General features: G+C 46.1%; 1 protein-coding gene across 1 annotated transcript in view; it reads left to right on the top strand.

Moving 5' to 3' along the window:
- Window positions 1-20,129, top strand: part of LOC112985226 (AGBL carboxypeptidase 4) — a 588,669-nt gene extending 568,540 nt beyond the window's left edge. Inside the window, exons 9-10 of the mRNA XM_064516411.1 lie at window positions 4,637-4,733; window positions 17,405-20,129. Of these exons, the coding sequence (XP_064372481.1) occupies window positions 4,637-4,733; window positions 17,405-17,525 (218 nt within the window). The 3' untranslated portion in view covers window positions 17,526-20,129. The remainder of the gene's footprint in view (window positions 1-4,636; window positions 4,734-17,404) is intronic.
- The last annotated feature ends 54 nt before the right edge of the window (window positions 20,130-20,183 follow it).

The following is a 20,183-nucleotide window of genomic DNA, read 5'->3' as shown; positions in this document are numbered from 1 at the left end:
AGGATTGTTGTGGTGGTGGATTGAGATTTGCTGTAGAATTCAGTTTTGTCTAACAAAGAGCTGCTTCTGGTTTTTAATTTGAGCTATTAGAAAGATTAATCTTTCTTTCTCTTTGTGTCTCATTTTCCTTCCTCTCTTTCTCCCTTCCCTCTCCCCCCCCCCCCCCCCCCCAGCCTCCAGTCTTTAGGATAACTTAAACCTGTTTGTCTGAAACAAAGGACTTGCATGGGTCTGGTAAGTGCTGCCTCTGGACTGGAAGGTCATGATTTTAAATCCTGCTTAGGACTAAACTTGGATGAATTCCATAAACTAATAACCCAGTGCAGTGTTTCAGATTGATGGAGGTGCTGTCCTCTAGATGAGACATAAAAGCAGAGATCCAATCTGCTTGGCAGGGACCCCACAGGACTTATCAAAGATGAGCGGGGGCTGCTAACCGGTTTGCCCTTGTCAAATCCTCACCACCACCACAGCTTCACTTCCTGTTCCAAAGCAATGACACCAGACCTTATGAAAATGAGATGGTGAACTTGAAGAAGCCATCCTTTTTCTAATTATTTAAAGCAGTTTGCAGTGTCTAGCAAGAGGGAAAAAGAGAGATAATCCACTCACTTGAAAGTGAAATGACCCTGAATTTCAGAAAGCAAAACAAAAGCTAGCAAATGGTGCCACCATGCTCTGCAGCAGTGACATTATTAAATGATCAGTGAGCTATTAAAGCAGCAACATTTAGTACCTCCCCTAATGACTTGTACTGCTAGCTGGTTTCCAAATTGAGATTTTTATTGCCTCCACGCACAGACAGAACAAGGCTGTGTGCTTCTTGAGGCTCCAACTTAAGCAGACTGTTCACAATAGGAACAGTGAATCTTCTCAACTGAAAACTAGTAATGACTTACGAGATCCCCAGTCCTCCTCTGTTCTGTTCCCCATCCAGTGCTAGAAGTCTCAGGATGGGAGGGATGGTGGGGATAATAAATATGGGGGATTTGGGGGAGAGCCCTGCAAGACTCTCATCTTATCTGTGAACTTCCTAACATCTGTGAAATTTGGCTGAGTTGTATAAGAACAGATTGCTCTGAAATTTCCCCAAGATTGCTAATGCCATTCAAGGAGTGAATGCTGTGAGAACGGCATTTCCAGGAGGAGCCTTGGACACACTGGTTTCCACTTCCATGCAGAAATAAGGAGCATGGAGGGGCAATGACTTGATGGGGGAGGAAGGGAGAGGAGAGGGAATCACGGCAGCTAGTGAAAGGTAGAGATTCACCCAGATATTTCCATTGCAGTTCTCCCAAATGGATTTTCTAGTGTCTGATACGAGCTGAGCTCATGTGATCTGAATAGCTGGGAAACGGCCTTTTGGCAACTGTGGTTGAAATTAGGTAAGGAGCTCCTATGGGAAAGAGCACAGCATGTGTGATTGCAGAAAGAAAGCTGGTAAAAACAAACAGCCCCCCCCCCCCCCCCCAGACAAAATAAAACGCCAGCAAAAGTGGGTTCTGGTTGTAGTTGCAGTTTTTTATGGGCTACTGATATATAGTGGACCAAAGTGGAGTCTGAGTCTTCTGTGTGTCCTAAAATAAATGAAAATGTCCTTGCTTTGGTTTGTTTCTCTCAGGTTGTTCAGCACACGCATGCCTCCTGCACTTACTGAACGAGCCAGTCCGTTTCTCGCACAGGCTGGGCAGTCACAGGGAGAGCTTGTTGCTGCTCTTTCTGTTTTTATGTATCAGGTGCCTGATTTCCATGACAGAAACTTCTCATCCTTTGCAGAGGCAGCAGACAGGCAGGGCAGTGGGGGGTAGGATGGCTTGAGAGACTAGTAATAGGACATGCACATTTTTTATCCTGTGCTGGTTTGACTCTCTCTACATCAGTGCTAATTACAAGTTGTTCCCATTTTGTGGCTGTTCAGTGGCTGCATGAGGGACAGGTTTGCATTTTCAGTTACTTCCCCGTGTCCATCTGTGTGTCCATGCTCCGTAAAATGCTGTCATCTTTCCTGGTAATCTTAGCAAGTAAGAAGTCTGTGTGGGCTGCAAAAGGTGTTGAGAACTGTAAAATATTGGTGTGAAGTGGGCCTTAGGGGCCCTAGTATAGTTTATTTGCCTAACTTCATGCAGGATCAGCTGGACCTAATCCGTTCTTGTCTGTTACGGGTTTAATCTGTTCTTTAAGACATCCATTCTGGAGATTCCCAGATGTTATTCCATGGTTAGCCATTCTTATTGTTAGAAAGCTTTTCCTAAGACCCAAGATCAGCGCAGAATCGGACGCCTTCAGGTCAGGGTTAAAGCAGAGTTGTAGGCATCACGTAAGAGCTTGCGCACCCACCCTCGGCTACACCAGTTCTCATCTTAGGGCCTTCTCCCCAAGGACAGTGGGTCAGGCATTTCCCACCGTGAGAACACGCATGACGGAGAGGGACAAAGCAAAGGGCAGCAGGGCCAGTTCTGGCAGAGGAACCTTCTGAGACTGGCACTGACAAAATGTCCTAGAGACTTTCCTGAGTCCAATTATCACTTTGTGTCTTTAAAGTGCTGAGTAAATGAAAGAAACTACAAGATCAAGCCATGTTAGCCTTCTCAGTCCCTTAAATGTTTGACAGTCCTCTTCCTTTCTTGCTTGCTTTCTGAGACAGCTTTGAACTCTTAACCTTTGCTGCTGCTCTGAGTTCAGCATCTGCAGAATCTGGACTACCCCCAGCCATCCCCAAATTCCAGCAAGAATCACAAAACTCTTTCAAAGCAACAGTGCCCTCCCTGGAACGGGTAAACTTTAAGCTGTCTTTCTAAACTTAGTGTGCAGACAGCTAGTCCCATCCTTCAGCACAGTCAGAAACTTGCTGGGTCCTGCAGCAGCTGTTGATTAAACTAGTGCTGTTTCATACAACTGACTGTCACCGTCCATGTGGACAACAGTCGTGAACTTCAGCTGTTCTGGCTGTGCTGCACTCTTGGGCAGCATATAGATGCCTGCAGCACATATGGTGTTAAGATGCCAATAAACAGAAGGGACAGATTCATGTAACTGTCCCAGGACACAGCAATGGAAACTGCAAAAGTGGGACCAGATCACTGGGGAGAGAAAACCAGCGTCAATGGCCTTAGCCATTAGATCAGGGCTTGACTGCAGTGCCGGTAGGGCTGAGGGCTGGCCTACGATAGTGTTCTCATTTGCTGGGCTAGAGCTAGAGACTGAGCCATGTCGGTTCAATCTCACCTGCAAATAAATAAATAAATAAATGATAAACAGAGATCTCACAGTGATGCCTGAACCTGATGTCTCAAGCTCACTTGTTTTGATGTGTCTAATGTAAGTGGGCGGGTAATAAAAGCTTCATTTAGAGGCTAGTGCTTTCGTAGAAGCTGCTTGGAAGCCCCTGGGATGTTGCAGTTCTGGAATTTTCCTCTAGTGGAAACATCAGCAGATAATTATTGATAAAACAGAGCACGCACACATGCACACAAAGCACACCAGCAACAACTTATTTTCCTAGACTGCTGGATGTCAGATGCAGAGGTCTATTTAGCTTCCCTAGTTTATATACCTACATCAGTGACTGCATCAGCACCCCTTGTGTTTGTTGTCATTACAGAGACCATTTGGAGAAGTATCATGGGGTGGTACGTGATGGCTGTAGCATGTGGAGGCATGGGTTAGGAACAAGCAAAATAAAGGAGTCCCAAGTCCCCACAATACAGCTGTGGATAGTGGCATCCCTTGTATTTCCTCCAGTTGGACTTCACCCTGGAGAGTGAGCAAGTGCTGCCTGGTGACAGGCTGGCCTCGTCCTGGCGTTCCATGCGAGGAGGAGAGCCGTCCCGTGGTGAATGTTGTCTGGGATGTTATTTTCCCACACGGTCATGGGTTATTCTGCTTCTTTTTAGAAAGCTGAGTCTTCAGCAGCATCTGGTTCTAGTGTCTGCTAGGTCTTTGTGGCATCTCTGATGTGCAGCATCTGCCCAGTGTTGGGCTTGGGGTTATCCAGAGGAGAAATCAGAGCTAGTAAAGAGAGAAGGGGCCCCAGCGTTACTGTTGACCTCCTTAAGCTAATCTAGGACTTTCGATGATATCCTTCCAGTTCAGTGCTAAAATGATAGTTTTAGGTCCTGAATACAACATGAGTAAAGGACAGTAGGTCATCCTAGGACAGTGCAGAAGGTTCAGAGGGCTACAGCTTTAATCCCAGCCTTGAGGATGCTAGTCCACGGCTGGTTCATACCATGACATTCTTGACCTCGTTTCCTGGATACAGGAACAGAAATACTGTCTGTATCCAGGCATTTTCAGGTATTTATTTTCTCTGAACATGCAAATTGGAAGGCTTCTATGGTCTTGTGTTTTATTCATTGAACACCATGCAAACAGGCGTGTGGGGAAAAGGGAAGATTGTTTCCTCCTATCTATGGTTTCGTGCAGCCTTTGCCTGTGAAAACAAGAAGCAAACCAGGTGACCCTCACTTTACCTGTTTACATAAGTCATTTTGCCTGAAGCCTAAGCACTGTGGGATGGTTAATGTAAAACTTGCTCATGCATCAAATAACAGTAATTTACCTTTACACTCTGCTTTTTAAAATTACTATTATTTTTAATTATTTCCAAAAATACTCCTTAATTAAAAACTCACAGATATGAAGCTTGGAAGAAATGTGGCCAGGACATTCTTGGATTACTACAGGCTGAACGCCTTGGTGGAGAGACCTCTAGCACCTATTCCTAAAACTCGGTAGGTCAGAAAGTAATTTCTTTTGCTTTAGCAGGGCTGCTTTTTTAATATCTTTCATGACTAAACTTCAGTGCTACTGCATTATGGCTTTATAATAAGCGTGCTAGTCTGACTGTGCTTATTTTATTGAAATTCCATTTGGAAATAAAGCATTTATGATCAGGAAAGATACCTAGTTTATGCCTGAAAAAATATTCAGGGGATTTTGGAGATATCGATATCTTGCTTGAATTCTGTCTGCTGTCACCAATCTCATACCAGTATCTTTAACAGACTTACCCTTCATTTATCTCCTGAGAGTGAGAGGAGAATCAGACCCACTTTATTTTGGAAAGTTTTAGTTCTGGAAGTAAAAACTTTGTCAGTGCTTCAGGAAATTACTAGCAAGGCTGTGCTGAAGGCAGGGTTCTCCGTCTCTCTTTGGAACCAGTGCAGTGCTGACGGTCTGTGGCCAGTCCAACTGAGACATGTTACCTGGGGATCCCCTCTCACCATGATCCCTTACTCTGGCTTTGTGGCTATGAGCTGTAGCCTGTAGGCAGGGCAGAGGATCTAACAACCAGTTTGGGGGCTGTTTGTCCAAAAGGAAGTCCTTTTGGACATGAAGTAAGGCCACTAATGACGAATGCCCAAAAGTATGAACACGGTATGCCCAAACTCGAATCCTTGCACTGTTGATGGACCCTGCGTTGCGTCAGCCAACTCCTTTTCCTTTCAGTGTCCCTGTTACATGGTGCGAGGTGCAGAGCTGATGCCACTGAAGTGTTTGTTGAGGACGGTCATTCTCTGAACAGGCAGAGCTGTGTGATACCGCGAGGAGGAGAGCAGAGCGGGGCCAGCATCCCTGTTTCATGGGAAGCGCTCATTCACAGTGTGCTCCCAAACTCAGAATTTCCAATTAAATCCATTCGGGCCAATTGGAATGTTTAATTTGGATTTCAATTCTTAATACCATAGCCAATTTTAACTTACAGTTTGGAGTGGAAAAGCAGATTTGAAATACACCTGTTCCACTCAACCAAAGGAGTCAGTTGAGCCTTCTTTTCTCTTCTCCTCCCTGCCTTAAACAACATAGCTGTGGGAACAGTTGCTTATTTACAAAGGAACGCTTTTCTCCTGAAGCTTTTCTGGTGATGTGTAGGATATCAGCCCATGCCATGTAACCGTTGCTGGAGTTCCTTTTGCAGCCCTGAAAAATCCTTTCTGTGCAGCCATTTGGGTAGTTCTTTATACGTGTGGTCAGAATCAGCTTGGCTGCATTAGGTGTTTAAATGCCCTGCTTTGGGTCCATCTCCCTGTCCCTGCTCATGATCTCGACACCCCAGTTCAGGCTGCTGGCTCAAGGAGGACTGTCAGCTCGGCAGTTCTGAACGCTCTTATCTGCAGAGACCTGCAGGGTTAGCAGAGAAAAACATCTAGCATCTTCCTCTGCTCCGGAAATTGAATGTATCATTTCTTTCAGACTCCCAGGGGCCACAGCCTCCAAGGCTGAAAACCCACGACTATCACTGAACCTAATTACCACCTGACAGCAAAGTGCTTTTCCGTGGCATCATTCAGTTACCTCATCAAAAGGAATGTTTGTTTGCTTTCTTCATTTTAAATTAAAGAACCACTGACAGTGGTAACAGTGGTAACAGTGGTAACTGAAGCATTTTAATCTCATCAAATATCCATGTCCATCTCTATAGAGACAGCCATGCCGGCAGGGAAAGATACACATCTGTAATCGGGATGCACAGAGCACATTTTTCTTGCTCCCCCCCTAAAATTTAATGGGGTGAGGAGGCTTTTGTTTGGGGAGTGTTACCTCACATTAAAATCCTACATACGGTAAATGTTCAGCCCAAAGCTAACAGATGTTTAAGGAATAGATTTTTAAAGATTCATGTTGTTAATTTCCTGATAGCTTTCAAATACCAGCTTTTCCCTGTAAGTAGACAAATGATTTTCATTTGTATCCTGGGCTTTGTCACCTGACATTTGATCAGAGCCTGTATATATATAAAATATATATATAAAATGTACATCAATGAAATGAAATCTTTCTTTGAAGCTGTCATGTTAACTGCAAACCTGTCCAAAACGAAATCTTAAAAACTGCTGGGAAAGGGAAGGGAGAGGGTTGTGGCTTCAATTATGCCTTGGTCAGGCAGTATCACTAGGAAGGGATTAGGATATGTAAAATAAATATCTGTGTAATCAGAACTAATTATATGGCATGGTTATTAGCTTGAAACAGGACATGTTGTGCCCACAGTTTATGAAAGTATATTAAAACGTTGCCCAATTCCACATACTCATTGAAAGAAAGCTGCAGAGTTAATAAATGTATGTAAATGTAAAAAGGAAAAACTAATTGGCTCCTTTGTCCCAGCATACTGCAGACAGAATGATTTCTGTCTGAGGGAGGAGTTAGTGTGGCCAAAAGGTGTTACAGTGATAGCCCTGGAAATAACAACAACCGTAAATGCTTACAGAGCCCATCTGATTGAAGGATCTTAATGAAGAAAATGTTTATGCCATTTTCACCATGTTGCAGAGAAGGAAATTGAGGCATAGGAAGGGGGAGCGAGAAGCAGTCCTGAAAGTCAGAAATACTGCTAGCACCCAAATTCAAGCACCTTTTCACAGAGTTTAGTCCACTCAGTCAGGCTGTCCAACAACAGCCATCCTAGAGCACAGGCCACATGGGCAGTTCGGTGGGAACTGAATTAGGATGAGCAAGAGCCAAAGACAAGAAACGATGCAACAGCTCTGGTTGCAGAACCAAGATTGTAGCTGAGGCTATAGTACCTCCACTGTCCCGGGATAAAGGGGATTATACTTCTGCAGCCTGTTCCCGTGAGGGAAAGGGGATTAGCTATACTTGGATACGGTGTCTATGTGCCAATATAAGTGCATCCAACTGGCTGGATGTTGTTGTGGTTAAAATCCCACCCACTGTCATCTAGAGAAGTCCTTAGGAAAACAGTCACAAGTAGATGAGGCCTTTGGCTCCTGGTTGTTGAACTGTGCCCATCATGCTTCCAGAGATGAGGTGCCACCGATTTCCCAAGGGGCTGGAGCCCTTGAGTATCTGCTGACCCTGCCAGTGCGAGGGTCAGGGGGACGCAGCATTTTGTCCTCAAATAATTGGTTGCTAGACATGAATCTTGAACCCACCATTCTGGTGTGGGGTCTCTGAAGTGTTGGGGTGAGCTTGTGTGCACCCAACTCTGCACTGGGCAACCCTTGTTCCCGCCCATTGCTCTAACATGCCTTTATGAGCAAGAGGTGGTGTTCACAGCTGGCCACTGGCATCAAGCTTAGGGGCTTTTGCTCCCTCTGTAACCAGAAGAACCTCTGGGCAAACCTCAAATTGCCAAATAGTGCAGAGCCCCGAATAGACCTCTGGATCCTATCCTGACTCTGTAGAGAGGCCAGACATGCAAATGAAGTGCCTAAAGGGGCTCCTTTTTAGCCCTGTCTCTTAGACAGGTCTCTCTTCATCTCCTCCCTATCCAGCACTGTTACCCTCCCGTGCACCCTCTCTCCCACCACAGCTGAGCTGCTCTGTCTCCCAGGACCCTTCAGCCCCTTCTCTCTTGATGAGCTTCCTCCAGCCTTCCCCTTAGTTTTCCTCGGTGGCCTTGCAGGATTTCCCACAGCCATCCGGGGAAGGTTAGGACTTGTTTCAAACAGTAACCTCAACGTGCCCCGCAGTCCTCATCTTGTGAAGCCCCCGTGATCCTAAACGAATGCCCAGTTCAGAAAGGCAATGTCCACTGTTATCAGCTTGCTAAGCAATTGTTTTCCTGAGGGTGATGTGTCTGCAGCAAGATAGGAAAGCACTGATGACTCAGCTGGGGAGGGCAGGGAGGTTAAAATATTTTCATATGTGAGCTAATAAATTAAAAGCCTTGCTGAAAATGCTGGATGTTTTCTGGAGTGAGAATCCAGGAGGCCTATGAATTTCTAATGGAGTAACAGAGACAAAAAGCTGCTGGAGAAGTGAGCACTGCCACTTAGATGTGTTTCAGAGAGGCTCAAGGAAGTCCGCCTGTACACAAAGACTTCTCTCTAAGGCTGGGTTAAGTGGGCACAGAGCAGGAGACTACAGTGCAGAAAGGGGCTGTCAGGTGGCAATGAAGGTTCACGCTCTTCCTCTCCGCTCGTTACTGTGCTTTTCTCTTTAACACTGCTCGGTGACCAGCAAATTCTGCTCCTGCTGTGCTCTCTGGAAAGCATTTGAGCTGGTCTCCCTTTGATACTGTCAGTGGCACAGGGAGCACTTCGTCTTACTCAGTCTCTGTCCTGTACTCACCTCTTTCTACTTTTGCCAAAGTGAAGGTTAAAATTGCTTGGGTTGACAGTGAGAAAAGCGCTTCTCCACTGAAATCTTTGGTAAAAGGTGAAGAAATTGTAAGAGATGAAGAGAAAGCAGAGTACAGTGGCTACACAGAATGGTTACAGTAGAAAAATAGAAATTTTGCTGAAAAATTTGCAAATGCAAGTCACCTTGCACTGCCTTAAGTCCATCCCTTTGCCTGTACCAATGTTGCTGTGTTCTTTCAGCCCTGGCTTGTTCATTGCATGGCCGAGCCATGCCCCAGGGCAGCATCAGCAGAGGAGCTGTTGCTTCTCTAACCACTGCCTTTTTTTTCTGAGAGCCATTAATCCCATGTTTCTGGTTTTCTGGACTCACTGGAAACCAAATTACAGAAGTGCGGAGTGCTTATAGCTGTGTCTGAGGTTAGGGGAATTGTGCGTTGAATAAATGCACACGTAAGGTAAGAACCCTGAAAAATCCCATTTGGGCCTCACTGCTGGAGCATGCTAGAACTCATTTGTGCACCAAATTTTCCTGTAGGTAAAAGGCCTTCCCATCTCAGGGGCATTGGAAAAGAAATTCCTTGCTGTGTGGGAAGCACTCAGCTGCCATATTGATACACATCAGAGAAAAATCCATTCTGGATAATTCTAAGAGCAGGATTTTGATGGCATGCAGCAAATAATGCCTGGAGCCACATGCTGAACAAAAAAAAGACAGAACAAAATATTGACTGGCCCTTCATTAATTGCTGTCTGTCGTGCACTGAATGAGGCAGCAGTCTTGCTGAAGAAAAAGTAGGCTGTGATGAGGTAATTAAAGACTGCATCAGAAGGCATATCCGCCAGGAGGTTGAATTAAAATTGCTCTGACAGCCTTTATTTTGGCAATTCCTTCCTTTTGCTGCTTGACTTCGCAGCCTTAATGATGATGTATGAGTTCACAGCTGTGTGCCCAACAGGCTGGATATGCCCATGGGGCTGTCCCGTCATCCTTGGAGGTGGGGGGCACTAGTTGTTTGGACATTAAAAGCACCCCGTAGCAATCGAAGTCCTGTGGGTGCCCAGCCAGTTACTGTCGGAGCTGTTGCTCCTGCATCGTGTTGGGTGGAACTGAGGGATGGCTTCTTGCAGACGGGCACAGACTGACAGGGTGCCACTTCTGTCAGGGCAACTTAGCCTTGCAAATTTTGCGTCCCCTCCAAAGCTACAGAGATGCATCCAGAGGCTACATGGTCTTACGGACCAGCTAATGCCATCCGAGGGATTTGCTGCTTTCTGGCATGTGCTGTGCGTAGGTCCTTCTGTCCCACCACGTCAGGGGCATTCTTTCCTGCCCACCTCTTGCCGCCTTTCTAAAAATCTCTCTGCACTTGAAGATCTGTCTTTCGTAATTTGGGGGTTTTACCTGTGTGTCTTTGTGCTTTCTTTGACCTGCCCATGACTGGGATGAGAGCAGGAAGCGAAGCCACCTGTTTGCTTTAGGTAGATGGCCATTTCTTGTCATTCTGTAGGGTATCTATTTGCTGCCATCCCCAGCTCACTTCCCATAAACTTAAATCACTGTTTTGTGATCTTTTTCCCCACCATTAGCAGTGGCTAAGAGAGGAGGGCAGAGCCTAATAAATCAGGCAATGGATGTCCTAACAAGAGTTATAATTTTTTTCAGGGCAGCAATACTCCAGACCAAATTTGCACCTGGTTGCACTGAGATCATCTGATATACTCCACAGCTTCCAGGGCACAATATCATTGCAATTCTGTGGAAGTGAGAGAAAGGAAAATCTGGCACCTTTTCTTTTAGCTGATGACTTCTCTCGTATTGAAGGCGATGTGGCTGGCCGTCATCCCTTGTGCTCCAGTGACAGGACATATGCATGTGTTAATATAAGAAACAGGCTTTCCAGCCCAGTTAGCAAACTGGGTTAAATGAAATGTCTGCATGGGCCAGACAGAATATACATTGTCCAACATGGGGCTAAGGAGGCAGTTCAGATTTCAGCTGCACATTTCAGTCACTCTGAGTAGCTGTCATTGCCACCAAGGACAAGTTGAGTGTCTCCATTTTTAATTCATTATTGGGAAATAAGACTGACTTGGGACTTCAGGGAGAAGTTCCTCAGAGCAATCCTGAAGACATTGGTAGGTCTGGCCAGTTCGTTTGCTATGGCGGATAAAAGCAGGCTTTTCACTTCCCCAGGCTACTCGTAACATCAGGAGTTCACCCAGCTACGCATGTGAGGTGGTGAAGGGACCAAGGCACCAAAAAGGAGCCACTTTCGTAAGCATTACTGGCAATGCCTCTTGAATCGTGCAGACGTGGCAAAGTAAATGGTGTGTTCACCTTCGTCCAGTGCTGCTCCAGGAGAAGGTCAGCAAAACCACTTACAATTTGGAGAAGAAAGAGGAAATTAAATGAGGGCAGAAAAAAAGAGAGCCAACTGCAAAACCCTCCATCACCAGCCTGGCTCCTTGGAGGGAGGATTGCAATCTGCCTCAGGGACTTCACGAGGACCTGGTCTATGGGCTGCATACAGTGGTGTTGCTTTTGTAGTGACTAGTGGCACCAGACTAAATTTAAAAGCCTTCCCTGAGCTCCTGGCAGGGCCTGTCGGTGTTATGCTGGTACGTGATCCTACCAGCTAGCACAGAAAGGATGTCTTGCAGCCGGAGCCTGCAGACTCTCTGTTACCTGGTTTCCTTCGTGTTCAAACAGTGCTAAGCTGATATGAGTGTCTAAAAAAAAAACCCCGGCTTTATCCTCCCACGTTGGCCGGTGCACCTTTAAAAGGAAAATTTTTAAAAAAGGAAAAAGACTGCCAAGGAGTCAAACAACTTCAATCTGATTCCAGGGCTGTGAATTGCATTAGTAATGGGAGCACTACTGTGGTTTAAAGGCAAATTATATGTTTTGCCTCAGAAATTAATTTTTGTTTTTTCCCCCTTCTCTATTGGTAATTATAATCTGTCAGCTCACTCCCACACGCGTCTGCACGTTTTATGCAACTCTTGATACTTGTAGCTGTCGTTAAAGAAAACCTTTCAGGTTTTAAACTGTGACACATTTGCGTGGGTTCAGTGAAAAAGATCCATTTACAGAGTTTGGGGAGATTTGCATTGCTTGGCCAGCTTCCAGCAGAGGGCTCACCAAAATACCATCTTACAACAATTACCTTGTCAAGCGCTTGGAAATCAGAATGCTGGTTGTAATGATTTCACCCTGGATTTAAGCACACACACCAATGCAAATACGAGCAGCTAAACACACCTCAGGCTTGGTCCTGCTTCCAGACGGTCCCTGAGCAGAGGGTGCGTAACACACACGACTTCAGGATCAGCCCTGGGAGCCAGTGTGCCTGATGGGCTGCCCAGCAGGGGAAACTAATCTGAATTACTGTATGAAGTAGATTGTGTCCATGTTAACAATCCCTTTCAAAATGAAGGTGCTGTCAGCTGGTTTAATTTAATTTACTTTACCTTAATTTACTTTTGGAAATGAGCTAAATGACTAAATTGAATTATGGCTACTTTAACTCTGAAGGAGCATATCCACATAGGAGCTTACTGTGGTTTCACTAATCAGCTTTACATTTATACCCTAAATGTATTTGGATTAGCTCTCCTGGGCATCCTCATGTAGACAAGCCTGGAGATACCCAGCTGATTTTCTTTTCCTTCCTTGGGCTTGTTGCTCTGAGGAAGCCAGGGCTCAGTAAGTAGATTCACAGTGGCTGTGTTATCCCATGCCCGATCCTTTCCAAAGAGCAGGGCAAAGTACCCTACCTTGAAAGGAGAGGGAGCTGCTACGTATTAAGTGTGTCTACATGGGTAATGTCTAATGTAGATAGCATGCAATCCTAATTTAATATTGCTGACTGGCGCAAACTCAAGGGATGGTCATTTTCTGCTAGCATCCTGTCAGGTAAATACAACCCTGCTGATCCTTAGAAAATAGGAGGACAGGGGACAAGACACAACCTGTTCCCACCCTCTCCATAGCTTTCTGCTCAAGGGCAGTGAAGATATACAGCTGCACCTGGGGCTGAGCCATGTGCATTGGTTGCAGTTGTGACTACTTCTTTCCTTGCATGAAAACGTGGTCCCAGTTACAAGCTAATCATTCCTGTCTCTGCACTGTCCCCTCTGTGAGGAAGGTATGCCTTGTTTCTGTGAGACGGTGGTGGAGGGCAGGCACAGTGGGATGCACTACAAGTAGCAGGATCTCTTTTGCAGCAGGGGAGAGACCTTTGCAAACTCTCCCGGGGAGCAGGAGACCAGTCCAGTCCTTGCGTTCAGAAAGGTACTGCCACAGCGTATGGACCCAATGAGACTGTCAGATAGTGCTGGGATCCTTCATGCTCCAAGCTAGTAGGTTGTGTATGGCCCAGAAGTCGTCATCTGCTGTAACAGGTGGGTGGTCATGTGGCAGCAGTGTGAATGTGTGCTCACTCTCTGGGAATAGGCATGCACTGGTGACCGACTGAAAAAAAAATCAATCCTTCAGTAATGGCTGAGGATTTCTGACCTTTGCTCTACCATTGTAAATTTGTTTTTATTGCTTCTAATTGGCCTTTGGAGCGTGCACATTATCTAACTGCCAGGGCACTGGCTGTCATTATCTGCCTGGCTATTTGATTTGTGTTTTTTACATTTGAAACTTGTCAGACATTCCCAGAAAATACTGCGCTCCCCTTGCAGTGTCAAAGATGGGCCTGGCTAATTGTGCATCCCTGAGAGTGAAGCGTTTGAAGTAATCAGGCATTGATTGTTTAGCTGCAATGGCTGACTATCTGCAATGGAAACGCATTTCTGCTCTACGAAGGGGAAAGTGTAAAAATTAGATCAGCAGCTACATGACAGCAGCCAGATTTCTTGGTTTCAAGGATCAGAGGTTAGCCATTTTCAAGCCTTGATGATTCATTTTTGATCCCAGTCACATGGTTTGAATAATGTTTTTTTTTCTCCTCCCTTTGCAATTTAAACACAGAATTCTCTTCTATTTTGGCCCTCTTTAATTTGCAGACTGCAAAGTTGCTAATTAAAATCTATTGCTCCCCACCTCAACTTGCTTCACTGTATGGAAACAAAATTCAAGAAATGTGTGTGTGTGAAAGAGCTCAAAACCCCAAGAGTGTGCTTACAGGCTGTGAGGGTCCTTGTCCTCTGGGAGGTGGTGGTCTAAAGCTCAGCTCATCTAAAACATTAGCCTGGTTTGTAAGTTGGCTGATTCATTTTAAGACCTTTAAGGCTTAGGATTTCCTAAAAACTAGAAATACCTACATATTTGTTTTATATGTTAACAATGTGCAGCACATTTGGCATAAATGTATATAGGACCTGTGTTTCTGCACACTGGCTGAGAATGCTAAAACAAGCGATAGGAATGTCCCCAGTTTGCAGAACAGGAAAAAAAGCAGCACAAGAAGAGCCAAGATGTTAGACCTCAACGTGAATTATGCTTCTGCTGTATTTAGATAGGAGCATTTTTGCTGCTGAAATCAAAGGTTGGCATTTTTCTCATGGGGTTCTGTAACTCAAAATTGTGTTGAGATCAAGCATGTAGTTGGGGGGGGTTAGCAGTAAAGGTGAATGTATTCAGATTATTCAAGTGGTGATTTTTTGGATGTACAGTTAGCTGACTGAGAGATGTGGTATAAATTTGGTATTGTAATTGCTATGCCTCTGAGATTTCAATTTGCAAAACAGTTTGCATGGTGGCAAGATTAACTGTTGTATGTGCAATGAGCAAGCAGCAGAGCTGTGATTTGATCGTGACTGTCTGTCAATTGGCTGTACATCCAAAAATCACTTTGTCACAGGAACCTCATGTGAACAGAGTGCTTGATACTCATGATGCTTCAGTTCAGTGGATGCTTGGATAGCTGCTGAAAAATGCCAGTGTCTAAAAATCCCACCTGTAAGCGCTGCTGGTTAACTAGGGTTTCCTTTATCTGTGTTACCCAGCTCTTGAAAAATGCAGGAGGTTTAAGACCTGTTTTTATCCTCTTTGCATGGCTCGTATTATTGTATTCCCTTCACTCGCAGAGATGAGACAGGAAAAGTGGAAAGGCCACGCAGAGCAGCCGGTGCATCTGTCCTGCCCTGGGCAGCAAGGAGCGGAGCCGTGCCTCCCCCGGCTCGTCTCTGCCCCGGAGCTGGCGGGCGCTGAGCAGGCGGCAGCAGCGACGTGGGCAGCGTCGGTGCAGCCTCCGGGCAGTGCTGCACTGAGTGACTTGCCTCCCTGTCTGTTTTGTAGGATTCTCCATTTGGCCCACAGCTGCTGTCGTGTTGGGTCTCCAGCGTTGTCTAGGAACATGTCAATGTAATTATAGACAGAACCGAAGAAACTGCTTGTTCTCACTTCAGTGTGCCTCTCAGATCTCCCTCCCAGGGTCCTAATTTATTTATTTTTGTCTCAGTGTTTATCTTTTCAAAATACCGCTGTGTCGTGGGTTGGCGATTGAAGTGGAGACGTGGTACAGGCTGAGCTGATGGCAGCGTGTGTGCTGGGGGGCCAGTGGAGGTAGAGCCCCCTTAGCCCCTGGCCTATCAGCCTCTAAGTTATTTCAGTTTTTTTGAATGTATTTTGAAACCTCCTTCTGCAATAAAAGTGGAAGCACTGACAAACAGACGTCTGCATTTGGAGTGGTGGGAAGGTAGGTTTTCCGTGCCGGTGCTGCAGCCAGCGTTAGAGGGGCCCAGTTCACCGGGGGATGAGTCAGGAGTGGGGGAATCAGGAAACCTCGATTTTCGCCTCAGCTCCTTTCACCTCTGCTCTGCCCTGACTCTGCTGGGTGGCCTTGGGTAAGTGCCTTCACTTTTGGCCATCCAGCCGTGAGAACTGATAGACCTCCCGCTTCACTGCCTTTCACTATGCTTTTGTACAGCGCCTAACACCAGATATGTGCTGTGAGACCAGACTGTGCGCTTACAGAGTAGATCAGGCACAAGTGGAGGGGCCCCCTCTGCATAGCAGTTCGGGGGTGAACGAAGAAGATTGGCAGGGCTTGGGGTGCCCTTGGTTGCAGGGGGCCGTCGCGGCTCGGGGAGCGGCACGACGCGTGTCCTCCTGCCTTTTGGCAGCCTTTCCCCAGAGTGACGACTCTGGGCACAGCTGCGGGTGTTTTGCCTTTTATTCGTAGGCCGGCAGCTGGATAGGCAGGGGCCAAGGCTGTCCAGTCCTCTGTGCCCATCGTGCTGTAAAACACAGCTGTCAGGACCCCGGGGGAGGAGAGGTGGCGAGAGCACCGGGCTGTGAGACGGAGGATTTTAATTAAGGCCTTTAAGCAAAGAGGCGATACAAGTAAGTGGAATAGAAGTGTTAGAGACTCAGCTGATAATAGAGGAAAGAGAATCACTTTTCTTTAAAATAGCAAACATCCCACATGCACACTGTAAACACACTCCCGGCAGCACTTTTTCTGGGAAACAAGTAGCGAGGCTTATTAGAAACCAAAGCCTTGCAAAGTAGGTCTGTTCCCCCGGACAAGCTGCGGGAAGCCAAGGAGCTGTTTCCGAGGTACTGCGTTGTGATGAGCTCAGCTCTTAGCGTGTCATCTCCCGGGGTGTCACTGCAAAAACGCTTTGCATTTAGCTTAACTCGGCTCCTTCTGAGGTCCGTAGTTAAACCCCTACTGCTTTGCTAGGACTGTAGCCCAAAAGGTGCACTGGAAACACCAGGCTCCGAATGATAGGGACAGTTACAGTTTTACATTACCATTAGACACATGGAGTCAATGGGCAGAGCGAGCAGGTCTGCTCAAAACAGTACCGTCGCACAGTGCTTTGAATGCTCTGGTGTCATCAGGTTTCGGTGTCACGGATGCTCCACGGCCACAAAGTAAGGCCGAAGATGTCGCAGAAGAGTTTGGCTCCAGCTGGTGAACATCACTGATAGTGGGGGGAATCCAGAGGTGAGCAGACCTGTGAACCCTGCTGTCGTGTAAAGGGGTGTATGCCTCAGAGGAACAAATTTACAGTGATACCCGAGCTGTCAATGAGAAATGAGGCAAAACGGTTTAGGGGTGTGCATGCTGAAATAAGAGGGAAACATCTGTAACGGCACTAGCCCTAAGGGAAACAGTGGGACCCTTCTCTTGGAAAATTCAGAGCTAGTCCAAAGCCCTTGAAGTCTGCTGGAAGGACTAACCCTGCTCTGGCCAGAGGAGGATGGGACCAGCTGGTCTTTTACCACCTCTGATTTCTCTTGGGCTGCCAAAGCCTCACTTGCAGATGCACTTCCCTGTGAGATTTTACACATGGATTCTCCTCAGAGCATATCCCGCATACCGCTGACCTGCTGCTGCTCAGCCACTCCAGTATTTCACAATACCTGTCCTCTCTCTTTCTTCCTTTGGCAGGAAAGAAAAACTGCCGCTTTTTAAATGCACTACCCAGCGGGGCCAAGGGAGCAGCCACGTTGGCAGCAAGCCAGAGAAGAGGAGCCAGACGAATCTCAAGGAGCCGACACTCTCCACGTGATGCTAGGAGAGGAGGGCTGGTCTGCGGGGCTGAGGCGAAGGAGCACGTCTGGGGTCTGGAACCGATAATGTTTCCCTTTTTTCCCAGACGAGTATTTCTAAGATAACGAATAGGCCAAGGGGAAAGAGGGAGAGGGAAATTAGCTAGAAATTTTACTATTGATTCTTTTTTATTTATAGATGGTAAATCAATTTCAGGCCTTTTTTTTTTGGCTCATCTCTGGGAAAAAGAGCAACGCGATGGATTTGCAGAAATCATTTGCTGCGGCTGAAAAGCTATTTGTTAAAACAAGAAAGCCTCCCCCTCCTCCACCAGCCCCTCTCCCTCTTTAAAGGGGTAATCCATACGATGAGCAAACGAGGAACTCCTCGCTCCCCTGCTGCAGCATGTGTTGTCTCTCCTTTCAGTGTCAGGCTCCGAAGCTCTTAGGCCAATTGCATGTGCTAGTCCAGTTAGCTTGCATTAAGAGAGCCTGATAAATAGCTTGTGGGAGTCAGGCAGGCGCTCCTTACTGTGCCGTTTATCATCCACTGCATGGTTAGTTTTTTGCTCTTCTATCAGATCATTTGAGGAAAGGGGTCATAGGAGGAATGTTACTGATGTCACCTATCATGCTGCAGGCATGAAACTCACTGCAAGACCTGTCTAATAGGCAGAAACCTTGGTCGTCTGGCAATAGCTGGCTGGGGTCCAGAAAGATGGGACTCCCCAACAGATGTACCACTGAGGTAGTGCAGGCTGGAGGTAAACACTGAAAGGGATGAACCAAAGGTACTGAGTGAGGTATTGAGAAGCACAAAGCAAAGGTATGGTCCCACTACTGCAAGAAAGCCCAGGTAAAGCCTTGCCACCTTCTCATCAGATGGCCAGCACATGAAATCTCTGCTCAAAGCCACTGTCACTAGGCAGTCTTGTCTCCCGGTCTTGTGTGACTAACAGGAAATGCCTACCAGTGATGTGGATTTGACGCTGTAGGCCAGTGGTTCTCAAACTGGAAAGCAAAAGAGGGTGACCCTGGGGGGTGTGGGAGAGTCTGCCAGGGGATGGGAAGGTGAGTGCGCTTAAAAGTGCCTCAAGCCAACCCATCAGAAACCTCTGTAAGCAGTTTCGCTTGACCTCCTTCCGGTATGAGCTGAGCTGCAGCAGTAGCTTGGACGAGAGATGTGCTGAGCCCCACTGGATGGAGAAAGGATGAACCAGATTGAGGGTGAAGAGAGATGTGTGAAATAAGACTGAATTGGCTTCTCTTAGGGTGGGGTGGCCCTAAAGAAGCAGTAGCCCCTGACACTTCTTTCACTAGAGAGCAGGGTTGGTTGCTCTTCTGCTCTTTCACAGGACTTGAGCCCTAGGATCTAGGAGCAGGACAAACCTCAGCTGGCTTCTCAACCTGGGCTCTGTGTGAGAAGAATGTGTCCTGGGGAGGAATGAGGAGACATGAGAAAAATTGAGAATTACAGGCTAAAACGGACCTTCCAGGCAACTTAAATTTATTATCCCTTGTGGAAATACTCACAGATTCTTCAGCAGTGGAAAACTGCTAAATCTGAGCATGACCAACATTGAACCAAGGTTTGATCCTAAGAAGAATTGAAAGCAGCTCAGGTTACATTTATGCAGCCAGGAATCCAACAAGCCCTTATATGTGCTTATCTGTCTTTGAATACCTTTGGCTCATTCTCACCATATCTGTGTCACAAGGGATGAAAGAGAGCGCTGTATAGGTTCCTCTGGGCTCTTTTCAATACTGGAGAAGCACAAAGCAAGTAGGGTCAAGGATAAGATATGTTCTGTGTCTCAGGGCCTCACACAGACTTCTGTAGCCCTACCACAACACCCAGGCAGACCTTCTGGGAGCTACTAGCATGTGGTTTCTGTCCAGTTAGCATTACTGCAATCAGAAAGAATGGGCAGGCACAAGCCAGGGCAGAAATTTGGTCTTGCATGCCTCCAGAAAAGGACCACCTGCTAAGGATCTGATAGAATTTGAGCTGACTGCACCCATGTGTTAGCCAGCCATTAGCTGGGCTTTCATTAGTCAGTCAGTCAGTTATTTTCTCTCTAATAAGGGGGACTTGGTTGAAAAAAGGAAGAGATGTCCCACTTGAAGGAAAATGATTTAAAACACCTAACAAACCTGATGTTGCCAGAATTTCAAGGTGAGAGGGTTAAACTGTGTGTGTTTTTATGGAGAATGAAATGCCCTGATATGATGAATTCTAAGGCATCTAAAAGACACAGTGCTGGCTTTCTGTCTCCAAAAGCAGAGTAATGAATAGCAGTGACAGTGTGATAATTAAAATGACCTCTTGGAGATATGGATTAGAAGGTATGCAGAAGGGGGATAACTTCTCCTTTGAATTAATTTAATGTTAATTTATGACTATCATTGGGTTTTATAGGGTTTTAATGGAAGACTTGCAAAATTGGTTTACTGGGGGAAATTTTTTTTGCATATTCATTGAAAAAAACACTTGCAGAATTCTTTATTATTTATTTCTGAATGGTTTAATATGTACATATATGGAGAGAGAATTTCAGGTATTTGCTTAGCCCCTAAGGGCTTAGCCACTAAACTCTAGAAATATGAATAAAGTGATAAAAGCAGCTGCGTGTTGTCTCATTTTCTTTCCTTCCTCCCAACAGGCTCCAAAAGTCACT

The sequence above is a fragment of the Dromaius novaehollandiae genome, chromosome 8 (genome assembly GCF_036370855.1).
Source record: "Dromaius novaehollandiae isolate bDroNov1 chromosome 8, bDroNov1.hap1, whole genome shotgun sequence".
Lineage (NCBI taxonomy): Eukaryota > Metazoa > Chordata > Aves > Casuariiformes > Dromaiidae > Dromaius > Dromaius novaehollandiae.
The sequence above is the reverse complement of the archived record's forward strand: the minus strand, read 5'-3'. Positions and strand labels throughout refer to the sequence as shown.